Genomic DNA, 20701 nt, shown 5'->3' on the forward strand with positions numbered 1-20701 from the left:
CTTGCCAGTAGCTGGAGCGCCCAGCTACTACTGCATTATTGCTTAGGAGATTCTGCATGTGAACCTTACAAGCAAGATTAATAGTATGACAATTATAAATTGTCTTTTTATTTGTACCCTTAACAGTCCCAATCTGGGAACATTTAGAAGTTGAAGAAAACATAGAGTTTATTTACACTTCAATTCAGTGTAGTCAGAGCTAGGTCATATCAAGTTGCTATACTCACTGAACTGCTTCTACAGATCAATGAGCTCCCAGTGGCTTATAAAATTGTTTATTCTTACTAATATAACAAAATATCTAACTCACTGAACCTGAAACTGCAAGGGAAATAAAGAACACTGTAAAAATATTTAAGGAAATATATCCACTCAAATTTAAATGGAATTTGTGGATTAAGCAGAAATCAAGTAGAGGCTACACTCATTTTCCATTACTACACTTTTCTAAACTCAGCAAAGTTACAGATTTTGAGCAATTTCAGAGCTGTGTAGAACTCTTCAGGTAAAGAAAGTAACAACTTCAGAAAAAAGCTCATTACTTTTGATGAGTACAGACTATGCATTTAAGTTTCTGTAGTTGCCATTAGAGTATAAATCTCAAGGTAATCTCAAATCCCAAACATCTGCTGTAACAGGGGGCTCACTTTTAGAAGTATCAGAATAGCAAACCAACTATGCCCACAAAGAACACCTAGAATTTTGGAAACCAACGTGCAAAGCCAAAAACCACCCCAAAGTGCATTTACTTGTCTCTGTAAAAGTGCATTCTCTCATAAAATCCTTGGATCAAGCAACCATCAGTGATATAAATATGAAGTCTAAATTGAGATGCACTTCAGCTGATTTTCAATAATCAGTATTAAGAATCTTTTATATCTTTACATGATTTTCATCGTTTATTAACGATAAGGCTGTAACTGTTTCACTCATTCAATTCTTGGCAAATATTCCTTGGGTGCTTATCCTATGCCAGGCACTGTACCGAGTCCTAGGGTTGGAATACCAGCAATGAACAAGCCAGACACCGCCCCTGCCTTCACGGCAATCACAGTATAATGAGTATAAGAAACATTAAATAAATGATGACACGAAAATTTAAGTATAATTGTGGTAAGTGCTATGAAGGAAAGTACACCAAACTAAGATGCAGCAATTAACTGGCTATATGATCTTGGACCTAAATTTCTTCATCTGTAAAATTAGGATAGTCCTGAATGATCTTTTGTTGTTGTTAGGTATTGTCAAGTTGGTTCCAACTCATAGCGACCCTATGTACCAACAGAAGGAAGTATTACCAGTCCTGCACCATCCTCACAATCTCTGTTAAGCTTGAGCCCATTGTTGCAGCCACTGTGTCAATCCATCCATCTTGTTGAGGGTCTTCCTCTTTTTCGCTGACCCTCTACTTTACCAAGCATGATGTCCTTCTCCACGGACCGCTCCTCCTGATAACATGTCCAAAGTACCTGAGATGAAGTCTTGCCATTCTTGCTCCTAAGACGCATTCTGTCTGTACTTCTTCCAACAAAGATTTGTTCGTTCTTCTGGCAGTATGTGGTATATTCGGTATTCTTTGCCAACACTATAATTCAAAGGCATCAATTCTTCTTCAGTCTTCCTTATTCATTGTCCAGCTTTCGCATGCATACGAGGCAATTGAAAATACCATGGCTTGGGTCAGGCACACCTTAGTCTCAAAGTGACACCTTTGCTTTTTAAAATGGATGTTAGCAGCTGTTTCTTCTCATTTCGAGTCATGCTACGTCAGCAAATGAAGGTCCTGAAAGCTTTATTCCATCCATGTCATTAAGGTCCCTGGTGGCGCAGTGGTTAAGAGATCAGCTGCTAACCACAAAGTCAGCAATTCAAATCCACCAGCCGCTCCTTGGAAACCCTACAGGGCAGTTCTACTCTGTCCTATGAAAAAGAAAAAACCCACCTGCCGTCGCGTGGATTAAGTCGGAATCGGCTTGTCAGCAGCGGGTTTGGTTTTTGTTTTTTCCCTACTTTGAGGAGGCAGCTCTTCCTCAGTCATATTTTTAGTGCCTTTCCAACCTGAGGGGCTCATCTTCCAGCACTGTACCAGACAGTGTTCCAACCTGAGGGGCTCATCTTCCAGCACTGTACTAGACGGTGTTCCACTGCTATTCAGAAGGGTTTCGTTGGCCAATTTTTTCAGAAGTAGACTGCCAGGTCCTTCTTCTTAGCCTGTCCTAGTCTGAAAGCTCCACTGAAACCTGTCCACCATGGGTGACCCTGTTGGTATTTGAAATACCAGTGGCACAGCTTCCAGCATCACAGCAACACACAAGCCACCACAGTATGACAGACTGATGGACAAAAATGATTTTTTAAGGCCTCTTTAGTTAACGAATTTTATAAATCTAAAAGTACAAAACTTTGCTTCCAGAGTCCTTTTGGCAGGATATTTATTTTCAATCTTTGCTTGAAAACGTCCTTTCATACCTACAAGAATCCACCATGGACTGGATCCTGCATGCTCTACACTTAAATACCATCTTACAAATGATACAGTGCATAGGGAGTTTCTGGTCGTGGCACTATGAACTCATCATAGTCCTCATGTTAGGATATCTGGTGCTTACTATGGGAATGTCTTTGTCAAATGAAGACTGCATACTTCTCATACTTGAACTTGCTCTTCTTTGGGCACTTTTACTCAGTATATGAACATTACGGTGCGACACTGGAGAGGACAAGTCAAAGGCAAGCAACAGCACTACAGTGTCAATCTTCAGAATGAACCTCCAACATAACCCAGGCTGCAAGAGCCAGAACACCTGCCTGTAATCCATTTTCGTATGTATAGCCTGGCCTCAAATGTATTTTATTCACTCTTCTCAAACCTGAAATAAATTTTAGTTTTTAAGCTATAAAAAAAAAAAAAGTACAGTATGTAAAATAATTTATCATTAAATCTCCACTTATACCCAAAAGCATATAAGGCAGATAAAATAAAGTTACAGGTAAGATTTCATTTTAATCAGCTCCATGAGACATGTATACTAGTGAGATTTTGTTACAATAAACAGACACTAAGAAATCATATTAACCAGGTGGTGCAGTGATTAAGAGTTTAGCTGCTAACCCAAAGGTCGGCAGTTCGAATTCACCAGGTGCTCGCTGGAAACCCTATGGGGCAGGTCTACTCTGTCCTCTAAGGTCTCTAGAAGCTGGAATCAACTCAAGGGCCACAGGTTTGATTTTTGGCTTAGGAGCTATATCTGAAGTCACATATAGAATCTATCAGCAGTATAATATAATTCACACTTTTACAGGTACCATCTCCCCACACATGAAGATTTTTGACATAAAAATATAAGATTACATGGAAAGTAAAGCAATGCTTACTGTTACAAATTTTTCAGTCTAAATTCTATATAATAAATGTATCCTGTGTTCTAAACTAACTATAAATAACAACCGGGGGCTAGGTGAGAGGGGCAGTGTGTGCATAAATTATCTGTATGTACCAGAATTACCTTAGGATCTGTTTTAAATGCACATCCTCAGCCCCAACCCTATACCCTACTACAGAATATCTGGAGGTCAGGCCCGGGAACGTGCACTTTTAATAAGCTTCTCAGGTAATTCTAATACACACCAACGTTTTAAGGATCACAGAGTAGAACAAATCAGATTCTGAGAAATGGCTTCAGAGTGAAACACGTCGGGGTAAGAACTGTAATGAACCTACCTGTGTGGCTTTGTCCCTCATGCAAGGCGCAGCTTGCCCATGACTATCACGAGGCCAGTGCCCTGCAAGGTATGGAGCAGCAAGTGTATCCAGAGAGGAAGTGCGGCGGATAACACTGGAAGGGCTTGAAGAAGGCGGTCGTGTTTTGTCACCTAGATTTAAGACAAAAACATTTATTTAAAAAAAAAAAAAGATTAGGAAGAAAACAAAGCAGAAACTGAGTTTTAAACTATAAATTCTAGCTTAAATATAGAGAATAAGCAACTGAAAGGAACAAGCTATTGATATACCTAACTTGGATAAATCTCCAGGGAATTATGCTGAGTGAAAAGAGCCATCCCCAAAGGTTACACATGTATGATTTCATTTATATAACATTTTTAAATAAAAAAAATTTTAGAAATGGAGGAAATGTTAGTGGTTGCCAGGGGTTAGGGACAGAGGAGAGGGGATGAAAAAGCAGGAGACAGGCAGGTGTTGTTATAAAAGGGAACCATGAGGGACCTTTGTGGTACTGAAACTCCTTAGTATCTTGACTGTGGTGGTATATACTCAGACAGATATAAGAGATTAAACTGTATAGAATTTAATATACACATATACACACAAATGAGTACAGGTAAAACTGAAAAAATTTGAATAAGATCAGTGGATTGTATCAACATCAGTTTTCTGGTTGTGATATTAGGCTACAGCTTTGTAAAATGTTCCCATTGAGGGAAATAAAAGATCTCTCCATTATTTCTTATAGCTACATATGAATCTACAATTATCTCTATAAAAAACAGGATGGAAAACAAACATAGCTACACATTTTTTTAAATGTTCACCTTGGTTTTAATTGCACAATATGTAAAATAATTTATCATTAAATCTCCATTTATACCCAAAAGGATATAAGGCAGTTAAGATAAAGTAACACGTAAAACTTCATTTTAATCAGCTCCATAACACAAATATACTAGTGAGATTTTATTACAATAAACAGACACTAAGAAATCGTATTAACCAGGTAGTAGGAGCTATATCTGAAGTCACATATATAAAAATCTAAAAAAAAAATCCCATTTCAATCTACAGGACATGGATTTAGATGTAAATCAAAAATAAAAACAAAAAAAATTAGAGGTAATGAGAAATTAGAGGTGATACAGGAGAAACAACGAGCATTATAGTCTGTTATTAAAAAATAAATGGAAAAAAGCACATTTCAGCTCTTATTCCCTTCTTCTATTTATTATCTCTTATTACCTATTATCTGTTGACTAACATAAAATCAATGATTTCAAGTTCATTTATAAATATTCATTAAAGACTACTTGTATGCAAAGCTTTGTAGGAAACAGATGGAGATGCCACCCTCAAACATCAAATAAGCCATTAGGGGAGATAAGGCCAAAGCGGTTGTAATTCAAAGCAGAAAACTCGTAAGTGCCATTACTGGTTACAGGACAATGATTGACAAATTAAAACATTTGTTGAAAAGGTAACTCATTACACAGAATTTAGGATAACCAAATCTGGGTAAGCTCAGTTTCTAATCGCAAATTGCCAACACGCAGAACTAGCTTTGCTGTAACAAAAATTTTTAAAGGACACCTATATTCACTATTCATAATGCACAGAAAAGAGTTTGCTTGCCAACAATTAATAAATTAACCAGTTATTTGGAAAGAAGTGCTTATTATACTATCCACTTAAAATTTATTCAGCTGAGATGTGTAATAATTTAATCTACTCCATAAAAATGTTATCACAGACTTAAATATCATGTATGCTCAAGAAACTCTCCCCTGCTGCAGGGCTGACCTAAAATGCAGCTCTTGTCACATCATATAGCTCCCATTTAAGAACTAACAACCAGTCTTTACTGACTCCTACAAATAAAGCCAGATCCTTTACTCCTTAGCCTAGCATTTAAGTACCTTTAACAACTAGGTGTGTAAATCCAAACCTGAGAATCCCTTCCTAAGAAAGCAGCATTTAAATAAAGACCCTAAGGAGGTGTATGTGTAAAGGTGGGGGAAAAAAATCAGATAAATCTGAAAAAGAAAAAAAAAAAAACTGTTAACAAGCAAATATAATCACTAAAATTAAAACTTGACAGATAGGTTAGACAGAAGATTGGATGCAGCTTAACAGAGTATTAGTGAGCTGGGAGACAAAGAGAAATTACTCAAAAAATACCACAAAAAGAGACAAAAAAGTTGAAAGAGAACTTGGAAGAGAAAACTAATATTTATTGCAACATATGTGCAATACAAATTCCAGGAGAGAAAAGAGAGAGGCAATATTCAAAGAGATAATGATTGAGAGTTTTTCAGAACTGATGAAGGACATGAATCTTCAGAACGAAGTCTGAAGCTCTAGATTCTGTAGTGAAACTGCAGAATGCAAAAAAAATTAAAAACAGCACAAGAGAAAAAGGATCAGCAATTAATTCTCATCAATAGTAACTGAGGACAAAAAGTTAATGGAATAACTTCAAATGGTCAGAAAATAACTATTAGTCTAGGATTCTATACTCGGCTATACTATTATCCAAGAGTTACGATGAAACAAACTCATTCTCAGACAAATACTGAGATTTACCATGCAAAAAAACTCTACAAAAATTAAAGGGAGACTGAAACACTTACACACTGCCGGTGGGAATGTAAAATGGTACAACCACTTCAGAAATTGATTTGGCACTTCCTTAAAAAGCTAGAAATAGAAGTACCTTTTGATCCAGCAATCCCACTCCTTGGAATATATCCTAGAGAAAAAAAACAGCTGCTACATGAATAGATATAAGCACACCCATGTTCACTGCACCACTGTTTACAATAGCAAAAAGATGGAAACAACCTAGGTGGCCATTAAGAGATGAATGGACAAACAAATTACGGTATATTCACACAATGGAATGCTATGCAACAATAAAGAAAAAGGATGAATCCACTAAATATCTCACAACATGGATGAACCTGGAAGGCATTACGCTGAGTGAAGTTAGTCAGCTGCAAAAGGATAAACATTATATGAGATCACTATTATAAGAACTCAAGAAAAGGTTTAAACACAAAAGAAAACATTCTTTGGTGGTTACGAGGGTGGGGAGGAAGGGAAAGGGGAATTCGCCAACTAGATAGCAGACAAGGATTATCTTAGGTGAAAGGAAGGACAACACATAATACAGGGAAGTTAGCATAACTGGACGAAAGCAAAAGCTAAGAAGTTTCCTGAACACAACCAAACATGCTGAGGGACCGAGTACCAGGGGTGGGAGTCTAGGGACCATGGTTTCAGGGGACATCTACGTCAACTGGCGTAACAAAGTTTATTAAGAAAATGTTCCACATTCCACTTTGGTGACTGGCATCTGGGATCTTAAAAGCTAGCAAGCAGCCACCTAAGATGCATCAATTGCTCCCGACCTACCTGGAGCAAAGGAGAATGAAGAACACCAAAGACACAAGGAAAATATTAGCCCAAGAGACAAAATAGGCCACATTAACCAGAGATTCCATCAGCCTAAGACCAGAAGAACTAGATGGTGCCCGGTTACTACCAATGACTCCCCTGACAGGGAACACAACACAGAGTCCCTGATGGAGCAGGAGAAAAGTGGGATGCAGAACTCAAATTCTAGCAAAAAGACCAATCTTAATGGTCTGACTGAGACTAGAGGAACCCCAGGAGATATGGCCCCCAGACACTCTGTTAATCCAGAACTAAAATCATTCCTGAAGCCAATCTTCAGACAAAGATTAGACTGGACTATGAAACATAAAATACTCATGAAGAGTTTGCTGCTTAATTCGAGTAGATATACAATCCTAAATAAATGGGCAGCTCCTGTCCGGAGGCGAGATGAAGAAGCAGAAAGGGATAGGAGCTGGTTTAATGGACATGGGCAACCCGGGGTGGAAAGCAGAAGTGTGCTGTCACATTACAGGGATAGCAACTAGGGTCACATAACAATGAGTGTATGAATTTTTATATGAGAAGCTAACTTAAACTGCAAACTTTCACCTAAAGTACAATTAAAAAAAAAAAAGTTTACCTAAAGGAAGGTACCACAGAAAGAAGGACATCGAAACTGCGAAGAAGGAAGTTTAAGAAGCATGGACAAGCAAAGAAAGAAACCAGTTGATAAATTTAAATAAGCATTTACAGTAAAAATGAAAATAACAGTAACAATAACTAGGAAGTTTAAAAAAACTAAACCAAACTAATATACTACATGACAACATGAGAGTTCAGATGGGGGTGACTACAGTAAAGATTGAGAAAGCCAGGACTCTATTTTAGTCTAGAGAATAATATTTAGGTTTTGGCACTAACTCCAAAAATACTATAAACAAATGCCAATAATCATCTCCAAACTCTTACCTGATGGTAATTTTCCCTAATGCCCTCCAGTACTAGGAAACTTTCGTCCACTTTTTGGGCTACTTTTTGATCTTCTGAAACCTCTTGATCATAATAACCCTATATTGGGCGGGGCTATATGTCTTCCGGATTACCATTAGTGCTCTCCTCAAGCAGCAAATGAAAGAGACCTGGTGATTGTGAGAGCGAGACTGGAGCAGGAAAAGAGGAAAAGCCCTGAGAACTAATGGAAATGATATCAGAGAACACACTTGAAAAGACTGAAGGGTTAAAGGGAAAGAGCTACAGAGAATGGGGACATTTACTAGCATAAAACAGAAAAAAGGAAAGAAGGGACAAATGTCTGCCTTATAATATACGTAAAAACACACCAACCACGAAGTGTCAAAGCTTAGAGATTAGCCACTAATTTAATCATTAGTACCTCTTCTTCACATTTGTGTACCATTTGAGAAACAGGTATTATTCTGATTTGTAAAATGGGGCAGGGCAGGTGTGGGTTGGAGGGAATAAGTGGGCTGACACATAGAGAAGTCAATAGCTAGTTATAACAACACTAAGATTTAAATCCAGGTTTCTCAGGGTTCTTTCCACAACATGGATTTTGCCTCTCTTTTTGAGACAATGGGGGCAGTTCTGTGCCTATTAAATTTCTATCATAAAAAATAGGAGGATCAAAAAAATTCCTGCTCTTCAGTTTGACAGGAAATTGAATGCCATGGTATAATACAGAACAACAATCAGAGCAGGCTCACCAATCTGGTTTCCCAGTCTGCATCAAAGCAACAAAATTTCTTTAGGATGTTTATTAAAACTGCACATTCCTGGTTTCCTGGACCCTATCCTAGACCTACCAAATCAGAATCTTGAGGGGTGGGAGCCAGAAATTTTCTATAGAATTGATGTATCCCTGGTATCCAATAAAACCCTGTGCGCTACTCCTTTTTGTTTATAAGCTGCATTGTTGCTTTATAGTTTTCAGGGAACTATGAGGGCACGCTGAAAATAAAACAGGAAGCTGCAAATTATCAGAAAATAAAAAAACTATTGACAATCTTTCATAGTATTTATTATCAATATCTAAAGGTATATAATACAGGCGCTTAGCAATCATCCTATTCCAGACACCAACAGAAACTTTTACAGAGGAGAAACTAAGGAACATAATTTCCTGATACTTGACATCAGTCCAAAAGAGAGCTCTGAAGACTTAAGTTTATTAACATCTTGTTCATTGACTCCTTGCGTTTGAGATTATCCTAGGAGACCCATAAACAACCAAATCAACTCAAATACCAAACACCAGCTTTGTATCAGGGACAGGTTTAATTTCTGAGCAAACAAAAGGAGTGCTGACAATACATGAGTATTAATTGTGGGACAGTCAATGCAAATTACAACAGTAAAATAGTATAATGGCGATAAAGCAAATGTAATAAATTGTGTGAGGAAAGATGTATATAAAACATTTATGTAAATGTCAGATTTCTAGCTAACGATAGAGTAATTCAACTTAATTCTATTGCAATTTTTATTTATGAAAACTTAAATTATGCAACACTGCAGATCAAGTTTTGATAAATCAAAAATAAACTTTAAGTACCAATCAACACCATACATGTGATCTAACCCTGGAAAATAAACCTATACATAGTTTTCTGTTAGAAATAACTCCAACTCACCAGTGAAAAAGGAAAATACATTTTCCCAATAAACACACAACATTAAAACTATATTCAAGGTACATAGTCCTTTAAGACTGATCCATCAAATCTCTTAAAGAATATGATCAAGTTTAAGACTTTAATAATTTATTTATAAGGGGACTTGAAATGCATCACAGAAAACAGGGAACAATACAATGTCCAAAATGAGAAACAGATTTAACACATTATGGCAGATTTAGACAATGTGCTACTATGGCCATTCAAAAGAATACACATATAGGTCTACATGTTGTGGTCTAAAGAATTATCATGAGTAACTATGTGAGAAAAAGATATGATCTCATTCTCATTTTCTGTGTTGAAAATTAAATGTATGTAAGTGTGTTAGTCCATCTATAGAAAAAATCTGGAAAAACATGTAACCAACTTTTTGGGGACAATTCTATGAGTTTTAATTTCTAATTTAGGCATTTCTTTGCTGTTTGATTTTTTGTAGGGAGCATGTAGTCGAGAAATATTTAAAACGATAGATTTTTTTGAAATCATAAAATGCTTAAAAATGCAAAAATGACAGCATTAGATCTGGGGACTATTCATGGTTTATATCTCAGGCTGGGGCCAACAACAGCCCACCAGACATGTCTGGCCTGCACCTGTTTTCTGAACAGCCAGTGAGCTAAGAATGGTTTTTACATTTTTAAATGGTTGGAAAAGAATCAAAAGAATCATATTTTTTGACACATGCAATTCAAATTTCAGAGTCTGTAAACAAAGTTTTATCGGAACTCAGGCCATGTTCATTCGTTTATGTATTGCGTATGGTTACTTTTGTGCTACAATGGCAGAACTGACTAGTTATGGCAGAGGTCTTATCTGGTTCTCTCATTGCTTTGCACTGCAGCTTGCCACACTACAAACTGTAATGACTCAGTTATGCCACCTGCATCACCTGTGTGAAAACATACATCCAAAGATAATACATAAAATTTCATTACAGGCCAGCATTAAGAGATAACATTTGCAACTGACTTGATGACTGCAGTTGTTAGGTGCTGTCGAGTCAATTTTGACTCATAGCGACCCCATGTAACAGAGTAGAACTGCCTCAGAGGGTTTTCTAGGTCAGGTCTTTCTCCAGCAGAGCCACTGGGTGGGTATGAAGTGCCAATCTTTCAGTTAGTAGCCGAGTGCTTAACCATTGCTGTGCCATCAGGACTCCTCTGACTTGATGATAGGGAACACAAACTTTGAACCACAATTAAATGAACCATCATCCCTCTAAAGAGAGTCCCTCTTCTTACTGGTAAAACTGTACTAGAAAAAAAGTACTGATTATTACATTTTCAAAGGTCAACACATGAAAATTTGTTTCTCTTTTGTTATATAAGTTCCTAAGTGATATCTCTGATTTTTGCTTCTTGGCCTACAAAGGATAAAATAAATATTATCTGGCCCCTTACAGAAAGAGTTTGCTTAGCCCTGGTTCAAACTGCATGTCTCTATGTCTTGGTTTCTATACTAGAGAACCCTCTTATCTCCTTTTTTATGGGGGGAAAGGGCAATCTTGAATAATTTATGCTTAATTTTCACAGGGGCTTTAAAAATATTAAGCACAAATATATTCATATGTATAATTACGTTACAATGCTATCATTCTAGTTCTATATGATGGCAAATAACTTACTCTTCTTAAGGCCATATATGAAAACACTTTTCAACACCTCTCAACTCAATGGCAGTGGGTTATTGTATTTGTAGGAGCCCTGGTGGCACAGCGGTTAAGAGCTCAGCTGCTAGCCAAAAGCTCAGCAAATTGAATCCACCAGCTGCTCCTTGGAAACCCTATGTGGCAGTTCTACTGTGTCCTATAGGGTTGCTGTGAGTCAGAATTAACTCGATGGCAATGGGTTTTCGGTTTTCTGTTGGAAGGAGGCCTGGGGGCACCATGGGTTAAAAGTGCTCGGCTGCTAACCAAAAGATCAATGGTTCAAATCCACCTGCTGCTCTGCGGGACAAAGAGGTGGCAGTCTGCTTCTGTAAAGATTATAGCCTTGGAATCCTATGGGCAGTTCTACTCTGTCCTATAGGGTCGCTATGAGCTGGAACCAAGTGGACAGCAATGAGTTTGGTTTTGGTTTATTCTATTTGTTATTTCATTATGTCTTAATAAGGCTCTTACAGAGTTACAAGCATAAAAATTCAGCAGCTTGTTACGTGACCCACATAACAAAAGATAGTAGTTACAGCAGCTGTGTTGCTGATAATCATAAAAGTTGCTTCACAGATATCCTCAGATACATAATTTGCTTTCAAAATGGCACAATTATTTCCCTATAACAACGCCTAACTGTTGCAAATGCTAACCATCTCTCCATGTACAGTCTTCCTTTTATAGTATATTTTGATTCAATGGAAGAGAAAATAAATGTAGTACATATCTCTAAGTTCAAGAAAACATGTGCCCACATTACTAAAACTGACAAGTGAAAAGCAACAGTAAATACATATATTCACGATTTTTCTTCTAACTAAAAAATTAATCTCAATTGGGATAATCATAAGAGGCCTGTTCTCTGCTAGGGGGAAAAAGGCAGACACACTATGTAAAGATGTGCATATTCATTAAGATCAAATTACAGAAAACTTGCGCTTTTCTTCTTAACTATGACCTTTGCTTCAGTCACCCACCAGTGCACTAATCAAACAGGTCTTACTGATGAGCCTAAATTTCACTGAAAAGATTTTTCATTTCAAAGAGTTGACTTTTCAACCTGGTTTCCCAGAATTATCAGATTTCTATAACGAAATGGAGATCATAAGTTATACATGGTCACATGTAAAAAAATACACTTTCTTTTTTAAACTCTATAACCCACTCATTTAAACATTTACTAAGGGTCTATGACCAAGTGCTAGGCCTTAGAAATTAAAAAGCGTAAATCACAATCTGTCATAAAAAAAGGCCCATAGTCTATATCTAGTTTGCCATTGTTTCATTTTAGTCTTAATTGCCAAAACTGACAGAATCTGGTGCCTAATTACAAGCAAGGTTAAGGAAAGGCAGGGAGCCTGAAGAGTGAGGATGACTCAATGATTGCCAGCGTAAGTGAACAAAGGAAGTCCAGAGGACTCTGACAGCTGACAAGACCTTTCACGATCTGGTCTCTCCAGCTTCACTTCTTGCCTGCACAGCCTCAATCTCTGCTGAGCCACCTGCAGTTCCCAACCTGTGCCATGCCCTTGCATGTCTCCGGGACTTTGTCTCTGCCTAGATCACCCTCATATCCCTTCCTTTGGTTTGGCTAATTCATGCTTAAGCTTTCAAAATTCACCTCAGATGTCACTTTCTCTGGAAAATATTCCTTGAACAGTTACCCACCTCAAAACACAGATCCACATCTAGGTCAAAAGCCCTCCTGTGTGCTGCCATAGCCAGGTCCACTGAAATGGTCCCGTGACTGTTCCAGCGCCCCACTGGAGAATGAGCTTTTAGAGGGCAGGAATTGCATTTCCTCCCATCCCAGTAACTAAGACAGTATCTGACATATAAACCAAAAGCCAAACCCACTGCTGTCAAGTCAATTCTGACTCATAGCAACTCTACAGGGCAGAGCAGAATTGCCTCAAAAGGTTTCCCAGGAGCAGCTGATGAATTCGAACTGCCGACCTTTTGCTTAGAAGCCAAGCTTTCTTAACCACCACGCCACCAGGCCCCCATTTTCTTGGTTAACTAAGAAATAAGATCATTTACTCTAAATAACAAAAAATGAAACCAAACCCATTGCCGTTGACTCAATTCCAACTCATAGTGACCCTATAGGACAGAAGAGAGCTGCCCCACCAGTTTTCCAAAGAGCAGCTGATGGATCCCAACTGCTGACTTTTTTTGATTAGCAGCCACTGCTCTTCACCACTGAGTCACGAAGGCTCCACTCTAAATTAAAACCAACAAACAAACCCAGTGCCCTCGAGTCGATTCCGACTCATAGTGACCCTATAGGACAGAGTAGGAGGACTTAAAAAGAGATGCAGAGAAGGGAATGATTTCTAATGTTACTATCTTCTATCAACAAGAGCTGATACATGCAATTAATTCAAATGCTCATTTATTAATAGAAAGTAATCAAAATAACAAAACAAAGTTCAAAACTTGACTTTGTGCCTTAAAAATTCTTTAACTGCAGCAGGGTGTGGTATTGAAATCTTCATTCAGTCAATGCCTTGGGCTTTGGAGTTCAGAGTTTCTCAGCGATTAGTACCAGTTCAACTGGTTCCTGGGAAATTTCAATTGCACTAGCAGAGCATCCCAAACCATGGCCCCTAGCTATTACATTACAAAGGTTCTACAGACTTTGCTATACTAGTATTAGATCTAGGTGTTTGTAGAACTTCAGGTTATCCACAAAATCATTCAACAAGGAGAAAGGATAATAAACTGGGCATACACATTTGTTCAAAATGGGGAAAAAGCTTTCCTTTTCAGGTGTGAAAATAATATTCACTATAAAGAAACCTAACAGTACAAAAATAATCCCAATAGGCCACCACCAAGAGATAACCATTTTAAAGAGTATCCTTCCAGAAATTTGTTTACATACGTGCAAAATGTACAATTTTATAAAAAATCAGGTCCTATTAGCCATGATATTACTTATTACTAAGTTTAAAAAAAAAAAAGAGGTATGTCAAGGTCCTATTTCCATGGGGGAGGAGGGACTGAGTCACCTGCTAAATTTTTTACTAGGATTGCAATGAATGTACAGAAAAACTGGGAGGAGTGAACTCTTGGGTACAAACTCTCAGAACATACGTTCTTGATGAATTGACCCTCTTATCATTATGAAATATCCCTCTTCTTCCTTGGTAGTATTCCTTATTCTTTAGCTAACTTTAATGGTAATCAGTACTACAACTTTTTAGCGCTCAGTGCTTGTACTACAGTACATCATTTTCTACCCTTTTATATTTAACCAATGTGTATCTTTATATTTAAAATCTTGTAAACTGCATACAGTTCGATCTTGCGTTGGTTAAATCCAGTCCGATAATCTCTGTATTTTAAATGGAGTGGTTAGACAACTTAATATGGATGCAGATGAGTTTAAATCTACCATCTTGCTATTATTTTCTATTCGTCTCATCTTTGTTCTTTTTGCCTCTTTTCCTACGTTCTTTTGTATTGAATACTTTTTAGTATCGCATACACTCTACTGATGCATTAGTTTTTAAAATGGTTGCCTAGGTTTTATACTACGCATCTGTTATGGATTAAATTGTGTCCCCCCAACAATGTGTTATAAATTCTAACCCCTGTACCTGCGGAAACCCTGGTAGCACAGTGCTTAAGTGTTATGGCTGCTAACCAAACGGTTGGCAGTTTGAGCCCACCAGGTGCTCCTTGGAAACTCTATGGGGCAGGTCTACCCTGACCTATATAGGGTCGCTATGAGTCGATATCGACTCCACTGCAATGTTTTTTTTTTTTTTTTAAATACCTGTGGATGTAATCTCATTTGGGAAAAGTGTTTTCCGTTACATAATGAGGTCATATCAGCGTAGGGTGTGTTTTAAACCAATCACTTTCGAAATACAAAAAGCAGATAAGGCACAGAAGGAGACACATAGGGGGAAGGCCAACACTATCAGAAGACAATGGAGGCTGACCAGTCTACAAGCCCAGAAACTGCAAGGATGGCCAGCTAGAAAAGCTGAGGCAAGGTTTTCCACCAGAGCTGACCGAAAGAGAGCCTTCCCCTAGAGCCAGAGCCCTGAATTTGGACTTCTGGCCTCCTAATCTGTGAGAAAATTAATTTGTTTGTTAGAGTCAACCACTTGTGATATTGCTGTTACAGCAGCACTAAGAAACTAAGACAGTATCTTTAACTTATCACAGTCTACCTTCATAAAATTAGATCACTTCACATAAGGTAAGACCCTTAGGATACTTTCATTGCTCCCTCCTGTCTTTTGAGCTATACATTTTTGTTGTTATATATTTTACATACGTATTACATACCCCACAGTATCTTATTACTATTTTGCTTTAAGCAATTATCTTTTAAAGAAATCAAATAATGACCAAAAGATGTCTTTCATTATTCTTTTACTATTTCTGGTACTCTTTATTTCTTGGTAAAGATCCAAATTTCCATCTGATATGATTTTCCTTCTATTTAAAGAACTTCCTTTAACATTTCTTTAATTCATCACTCTAGAGCAGGCATAGCAACTTTTTACAACTAAATTTAAATCTGAAGTAAACAGTAAGAGGAAATGCTTTGTGATGAAGCAAAGGCTTAGCATTCTAACATACATGACACCAGCCAGATGTATGTAACCAAAGTTCATGCTACCTCAGTTCATAAACCACAGCTCCTTTTTGGGCTCCTGTTAAAGTCCTTCACTTCTCTGGCAAAAAAAAAAAAAAAACCCTACAAAGAACAGATCCATTTGCAACCAATAAACTTACTAATATTAGTCTTTGAAATCAAAGAGCAAAAATAAAGGAGCAAAATGCAAATTAAGTAAATGGAACAGCATTTAAATTTCATATTTCAAAAGGTACTTTAGGATCTTGCCACACCGTAGGGCCATCACTACTATAAATCAGGGTACTCAATTCATGCTGTACTTGTTAACATTATCCACACCATTAGCTTCAACTTTCTCCCTAGCATGAGACTTAAATTTAAAACTGCTTGTCATTTAAGGTGAGCTACAAGCAATTCTGAACCTACAATTTCTGTCACCTGCCCTATTCATTCTCCAGTGTTGCCTACCTTTCCGTGGCATTCATCCAACAAACATTTATTGAGCATCTACTACAGATACTGGAATGGACAAAAGAGAAAGGCCCCTGCCATTGGTGAGCTTATATTCTAATAGACAAAATAAGGCCATAAAACCAATAAATAATATATTCGGTAGAAATAAACTCTATAGAAAAAAATATGGCAGAATAAAAAGATAGGGGTGTAGTGCTGTTTGGGGTTGCCATCTTATATAGAAGTTAGGAAGGCCTGTCTGGTAAACTGACAATTGAACTGAAACCTGAGAACAGATGCCTGAAACAGGCAAGGGAATGGTAGGGGCCTTTCTTGGGCCCTTCTCCCATTCCAAACTTCAAAATCACTAAACCCTTTCCTCTCCTGCAAAAACCAAAACTTGTAAATTTCACCAAGACGATACATTTCTAATCATTTCTCTTTTCTGTACCTATTACTACTGTCTCAATTTCAGGCTTTCTTACTTCTTGCTTTGACAATTGCACCAGATTAACTAGTTTCTTGTCTTCTTCACCTTCTCCTTCCCTCTATCCCACCCTGCACCCTGCCACCATTTGCTCATGTCACTACTTTCTTCAAAACTTTTCAATGATTACACAGCACACACTGAATAAAATCTGTAATTTTAATTTGTTATTTGAAAACCCCTCCAAATCTGCCCCAGGAGAAATTTCTAAATTTATCTCCTACTACTCCTAGAAAAAGCCAGTAGAATACAATAGTTAAGACACAGGCTCTGTCACCAGACTGTCTGGATTAAAAACCTCAATCCGTCGTTCACTAGATGTATGGTCCTGGGAATGTTACTTACATCTGTGCCCCTCCTTCTGTAAAGTGGGGGTAATTACCAAATTCTCTTTAAGAGGTGCTATGAGAATTAAAATAAGAATCATCCCTAGGACATTATACTTAATAAAGCAGACTGTTATTTCAAATATTTACTCCACATACATACTTCTCCATTCTCATCTCCTGCCACCTCCTATCTTATGCATTCGATAAACATTTATTAAATTATGATAAACCTATATGATTTCATCATCAAGATGACTGAGGTTTAGTGAATGTAAGTCATACCTCAGAAAAAGAGTTAAAAATAACTCTTGTTCTTAGTTGCCATCAGGTTGCCCCCAAGTCATGGTGACCCTATGTACAATGGAACAAAACGCTACCCAGTCCTGCACCATCTTCATAATTGTTGGTATGGTTGAGTTCACTACTGCAGCCAGTGTTCAGGGGGCTCATCTTTCAGCACCATACTGAACAATATTCTGTGTGAACCATAGGGTTTTCATTGGCTGATTTTAGGAAGAAGGTCGCCAGGCCTTTCTTCCTATATCTGCCTTAGTCCAAAAGCTCTGCTGAAACCTGTCCACCATGAGTGACCCTGCTGGTATTTGAAATACCAGTGGCATGACTCCTAGCATTGTAGTAACACTCACACCACCAAAGGTACAACAAACTGATGGATGGTGGAAAATACAAATACAGAACCCCTCACAAAGACATAGCTCTATGTGTGAAAATCTTTCCGAGTTTAACATAAAAATGTATATAATTTTGCATACAGTATGATACCATTCTATTAAATTTCTCAAAATTTTATCAAATAAATTGTGTGCATGTGTGTATTTCAATAACTACATAAACAATTCAGCAAGAATATCCAAAAAACAAATATCCTTCTAGAGGGCATGACCTTTTTTTTTTTTTATCCTGTACATGCATATCATTTGAAAGCAACGTATGCCAGATCCTGCATATAGTCTGTTAGGATAGGCAAGTTCCAAATGGCAATAAGAAACCATAAGTCTTAAGATGATAAAAACCCACCATAGAAGCGCAAATTTCTCTAGAAGTATATGAAATAGGAAGTGTCATCAAGCTGAAACCTGAAGAACGAGCAGGAGTTAGCTGGGGATAGAAGAAAGGCTCTTCAAGCCACAGGAAAAGAATGCGCAAAGGATTTGAGGCAGAAAAGGGCATCTTATACTCAAGAAACTGAAACATGGGCAGCATGGCCAGGGCATAAAGACAGAGGGGAAAAGCAGGGCTAGATAAGGCTTACACTTTCTGTACCAAAAAACCATAATTTCACAGCTGTCTGAACGTATCATGCCTTTGAGCATTCTGATCCCTCTGATGAAGATACCGTTTCATCTTATCTTAGCCTAATGAAGGCCTACCTATTCTTAATACTCAGTTATCTCCAAGAAGTTTTCTCTGGCTTCTTTTTGTTGTTAGTTGTCACTGAGTCAGTTTCGACTCATTGAGACCCCATGGGTGCAGAGCAGAACTGCATCACAGGGTTTTCAAGGCTGTGACCCTTTGGAAGCAGATCACCAAGTCTGTTTTCCAAGGCTCCCTCCTCTCGGTGAGTTCAAACTGCCAATCTCTTGGGTACTAGCCCAACACTTAACTGTCTGCAACACTCAAGTGCTTGATTTCTTCTGAGGCTAAGCACAACTCTTCCGTATTCTCACAGAACTGACTCATGCACTTGCCACACAATCTACTAAACTCATTTCTTTTATCACTGACATTAGCCTGTAAGATCCCTGAAGGAAGGGATTTTATCTCCTTTGTCATTTTATCTATAATGTACAGCAGGGGTCAGCAAACTATGACCTGCACACCAAATCCGGCCTACTGCCTACTTTTGTGCAGCCAGAGACCTAAGAATGGTCATTTAGATTTTAAGATGTTTGAAAACAAATCAAAAGAATAATATTTTGTGACACATAAAAATTAAAATTCGAATTTCAGTGTCCATAAAGTTTTATTAGAACACAGACATGCTCATTTGTTTACATATTGTCTATGGCTGCCTTCTTGTTACAATGGCAGAGATAAGTAGTTGCAACAGAGTCTGTATATGGCCCATAAAGTCTAAAATATTTACTGTGTACCCTTTACAGAAAAGGTTTACCTACTTCTGGTGCATAGCCTAATATGTAGTATAATAACCGTAAACCTCTTTTAGGATCTTATCATCTCAGTGGAAACCCTGGGGGTGTAGTGGTTAAGTGCTACGGCTGCTAACCAAGGGGTGGGCAGTTTGAATCCGCCAGGCGCTACTTGGGAACTCTATGGGGCAGTTCTACTCTGTCCTATAGGGTTGCTATGAGTCAGAATTGACTCGACGGCATTGGGTTTGGTTTTTGGTTTGGTTATCATCTCAGTAATTTGGGGGTTGAGTGTGGTGAGGAGTATCAGACTTTCCAGGCCAGTAATATATACTATAATTTCCTGTTTAGAATACATATATCTGTTATTTTGATAGTGCAGTCTCCTACAGAAACCAAAAGGTTACTAAAATCTTTACAGTTTATGCTTTCTTAAGGTAAACACTTTATATTTTGAAGAAGACATGTTTCATTTAAAATTAAGATTTGAATACCAACAACTTTCTTTAAAGAGATGGAAAAACTAATCATTAACTTTATATGGAAAGGGAAGAAGCCCCAGAAAAGTAAAGCACTACTGAAGAAGAATATAGTAGGAAGACTCACACTACCTGACCTCAGAACCTACTGTACAGCTACGGTAGTCAAAACAACCTGGTACTGGTACAACAACAGATACACTGGCCAATGGAAAAGAACTGAGAAGCAAAGATGTAAATCCATCCACCTACAGTCACCTGATCCTCGACAAGTGTCCAAAGTCCATCAAATGGGGAAAAGACAGTCTTTTTAAAAAATGGTGCTGGTAAAACTGGATGTCCATCTGCAAAACAATGACACAGGACCCATACCTCACAAAAACTAATTCAAAATGGATCAAAGACCTAAATAAAAAGCCAAAAACTATAAAGTTCATAGAAGAAAAAACAGGATCAACACTACAGGCCCCAATACACAGCATTAACAGGATACAAACCATAACCAACAACACACAAACTCCAGAAGATGAGCTAGATAACTGCAATCTTCTAAAAATTAAATCCTTAGGCTCATCAAAACACTTCGCCAAAAGAATAAACAGAGAACCTAGAGACTGGGGGAAAAAAATTGGCTATTACAAATCAGACAAAGGTCTAATCTCTAAAATCTACAGGAAAATCCAACACCTCTACAACAAAAAGACAAATAATCCAATTAAAAAATGGGCAAAGGAAATAAACAGACACTTCACCAAAGAAGCCATTA

The 20701-nt window shown here is 37.7% G+C and overlaps 1 protein-coding gene across 1 annotated transcript in view; it reads right to left on the bottom strand.

Moving 5' to 3' along the window:
* FAM117B (family with sequence similarity 117 member B) overlaps positions 1–20701 on the bottom strand; it is a 94497-nt gene that overhangs the window by 54035 nt on the left and 19761 nt on the right. Inside the window, exon 2 of the mRNA XM_064286797.1 lies at positions 3722–3873. Within this exon, the coding sequence (XP_064142867.1) occupies positions 3722–3873 (152 nt within the window). The remainder of the gene's footprint in view (positions 1–3721; positions 3874–20701) is intronic.

The sequence above is a fragment of the Loxodonta africana genome, chromosome 6, assembly GCF_030014295.1.
Source record: "Loxodonta africana isolate mLoxAfr1 chromosome 6, mLoxAfr1.hap2, whole genome shotgun sequence".
Classification (NCBI taxonomy): domain Eukaryota; kingdom Metazoa; phylum Chordata; class Mammalia; order Proboscidea; family Elephantidae; genus Loxodonta; species Loxodonta africana.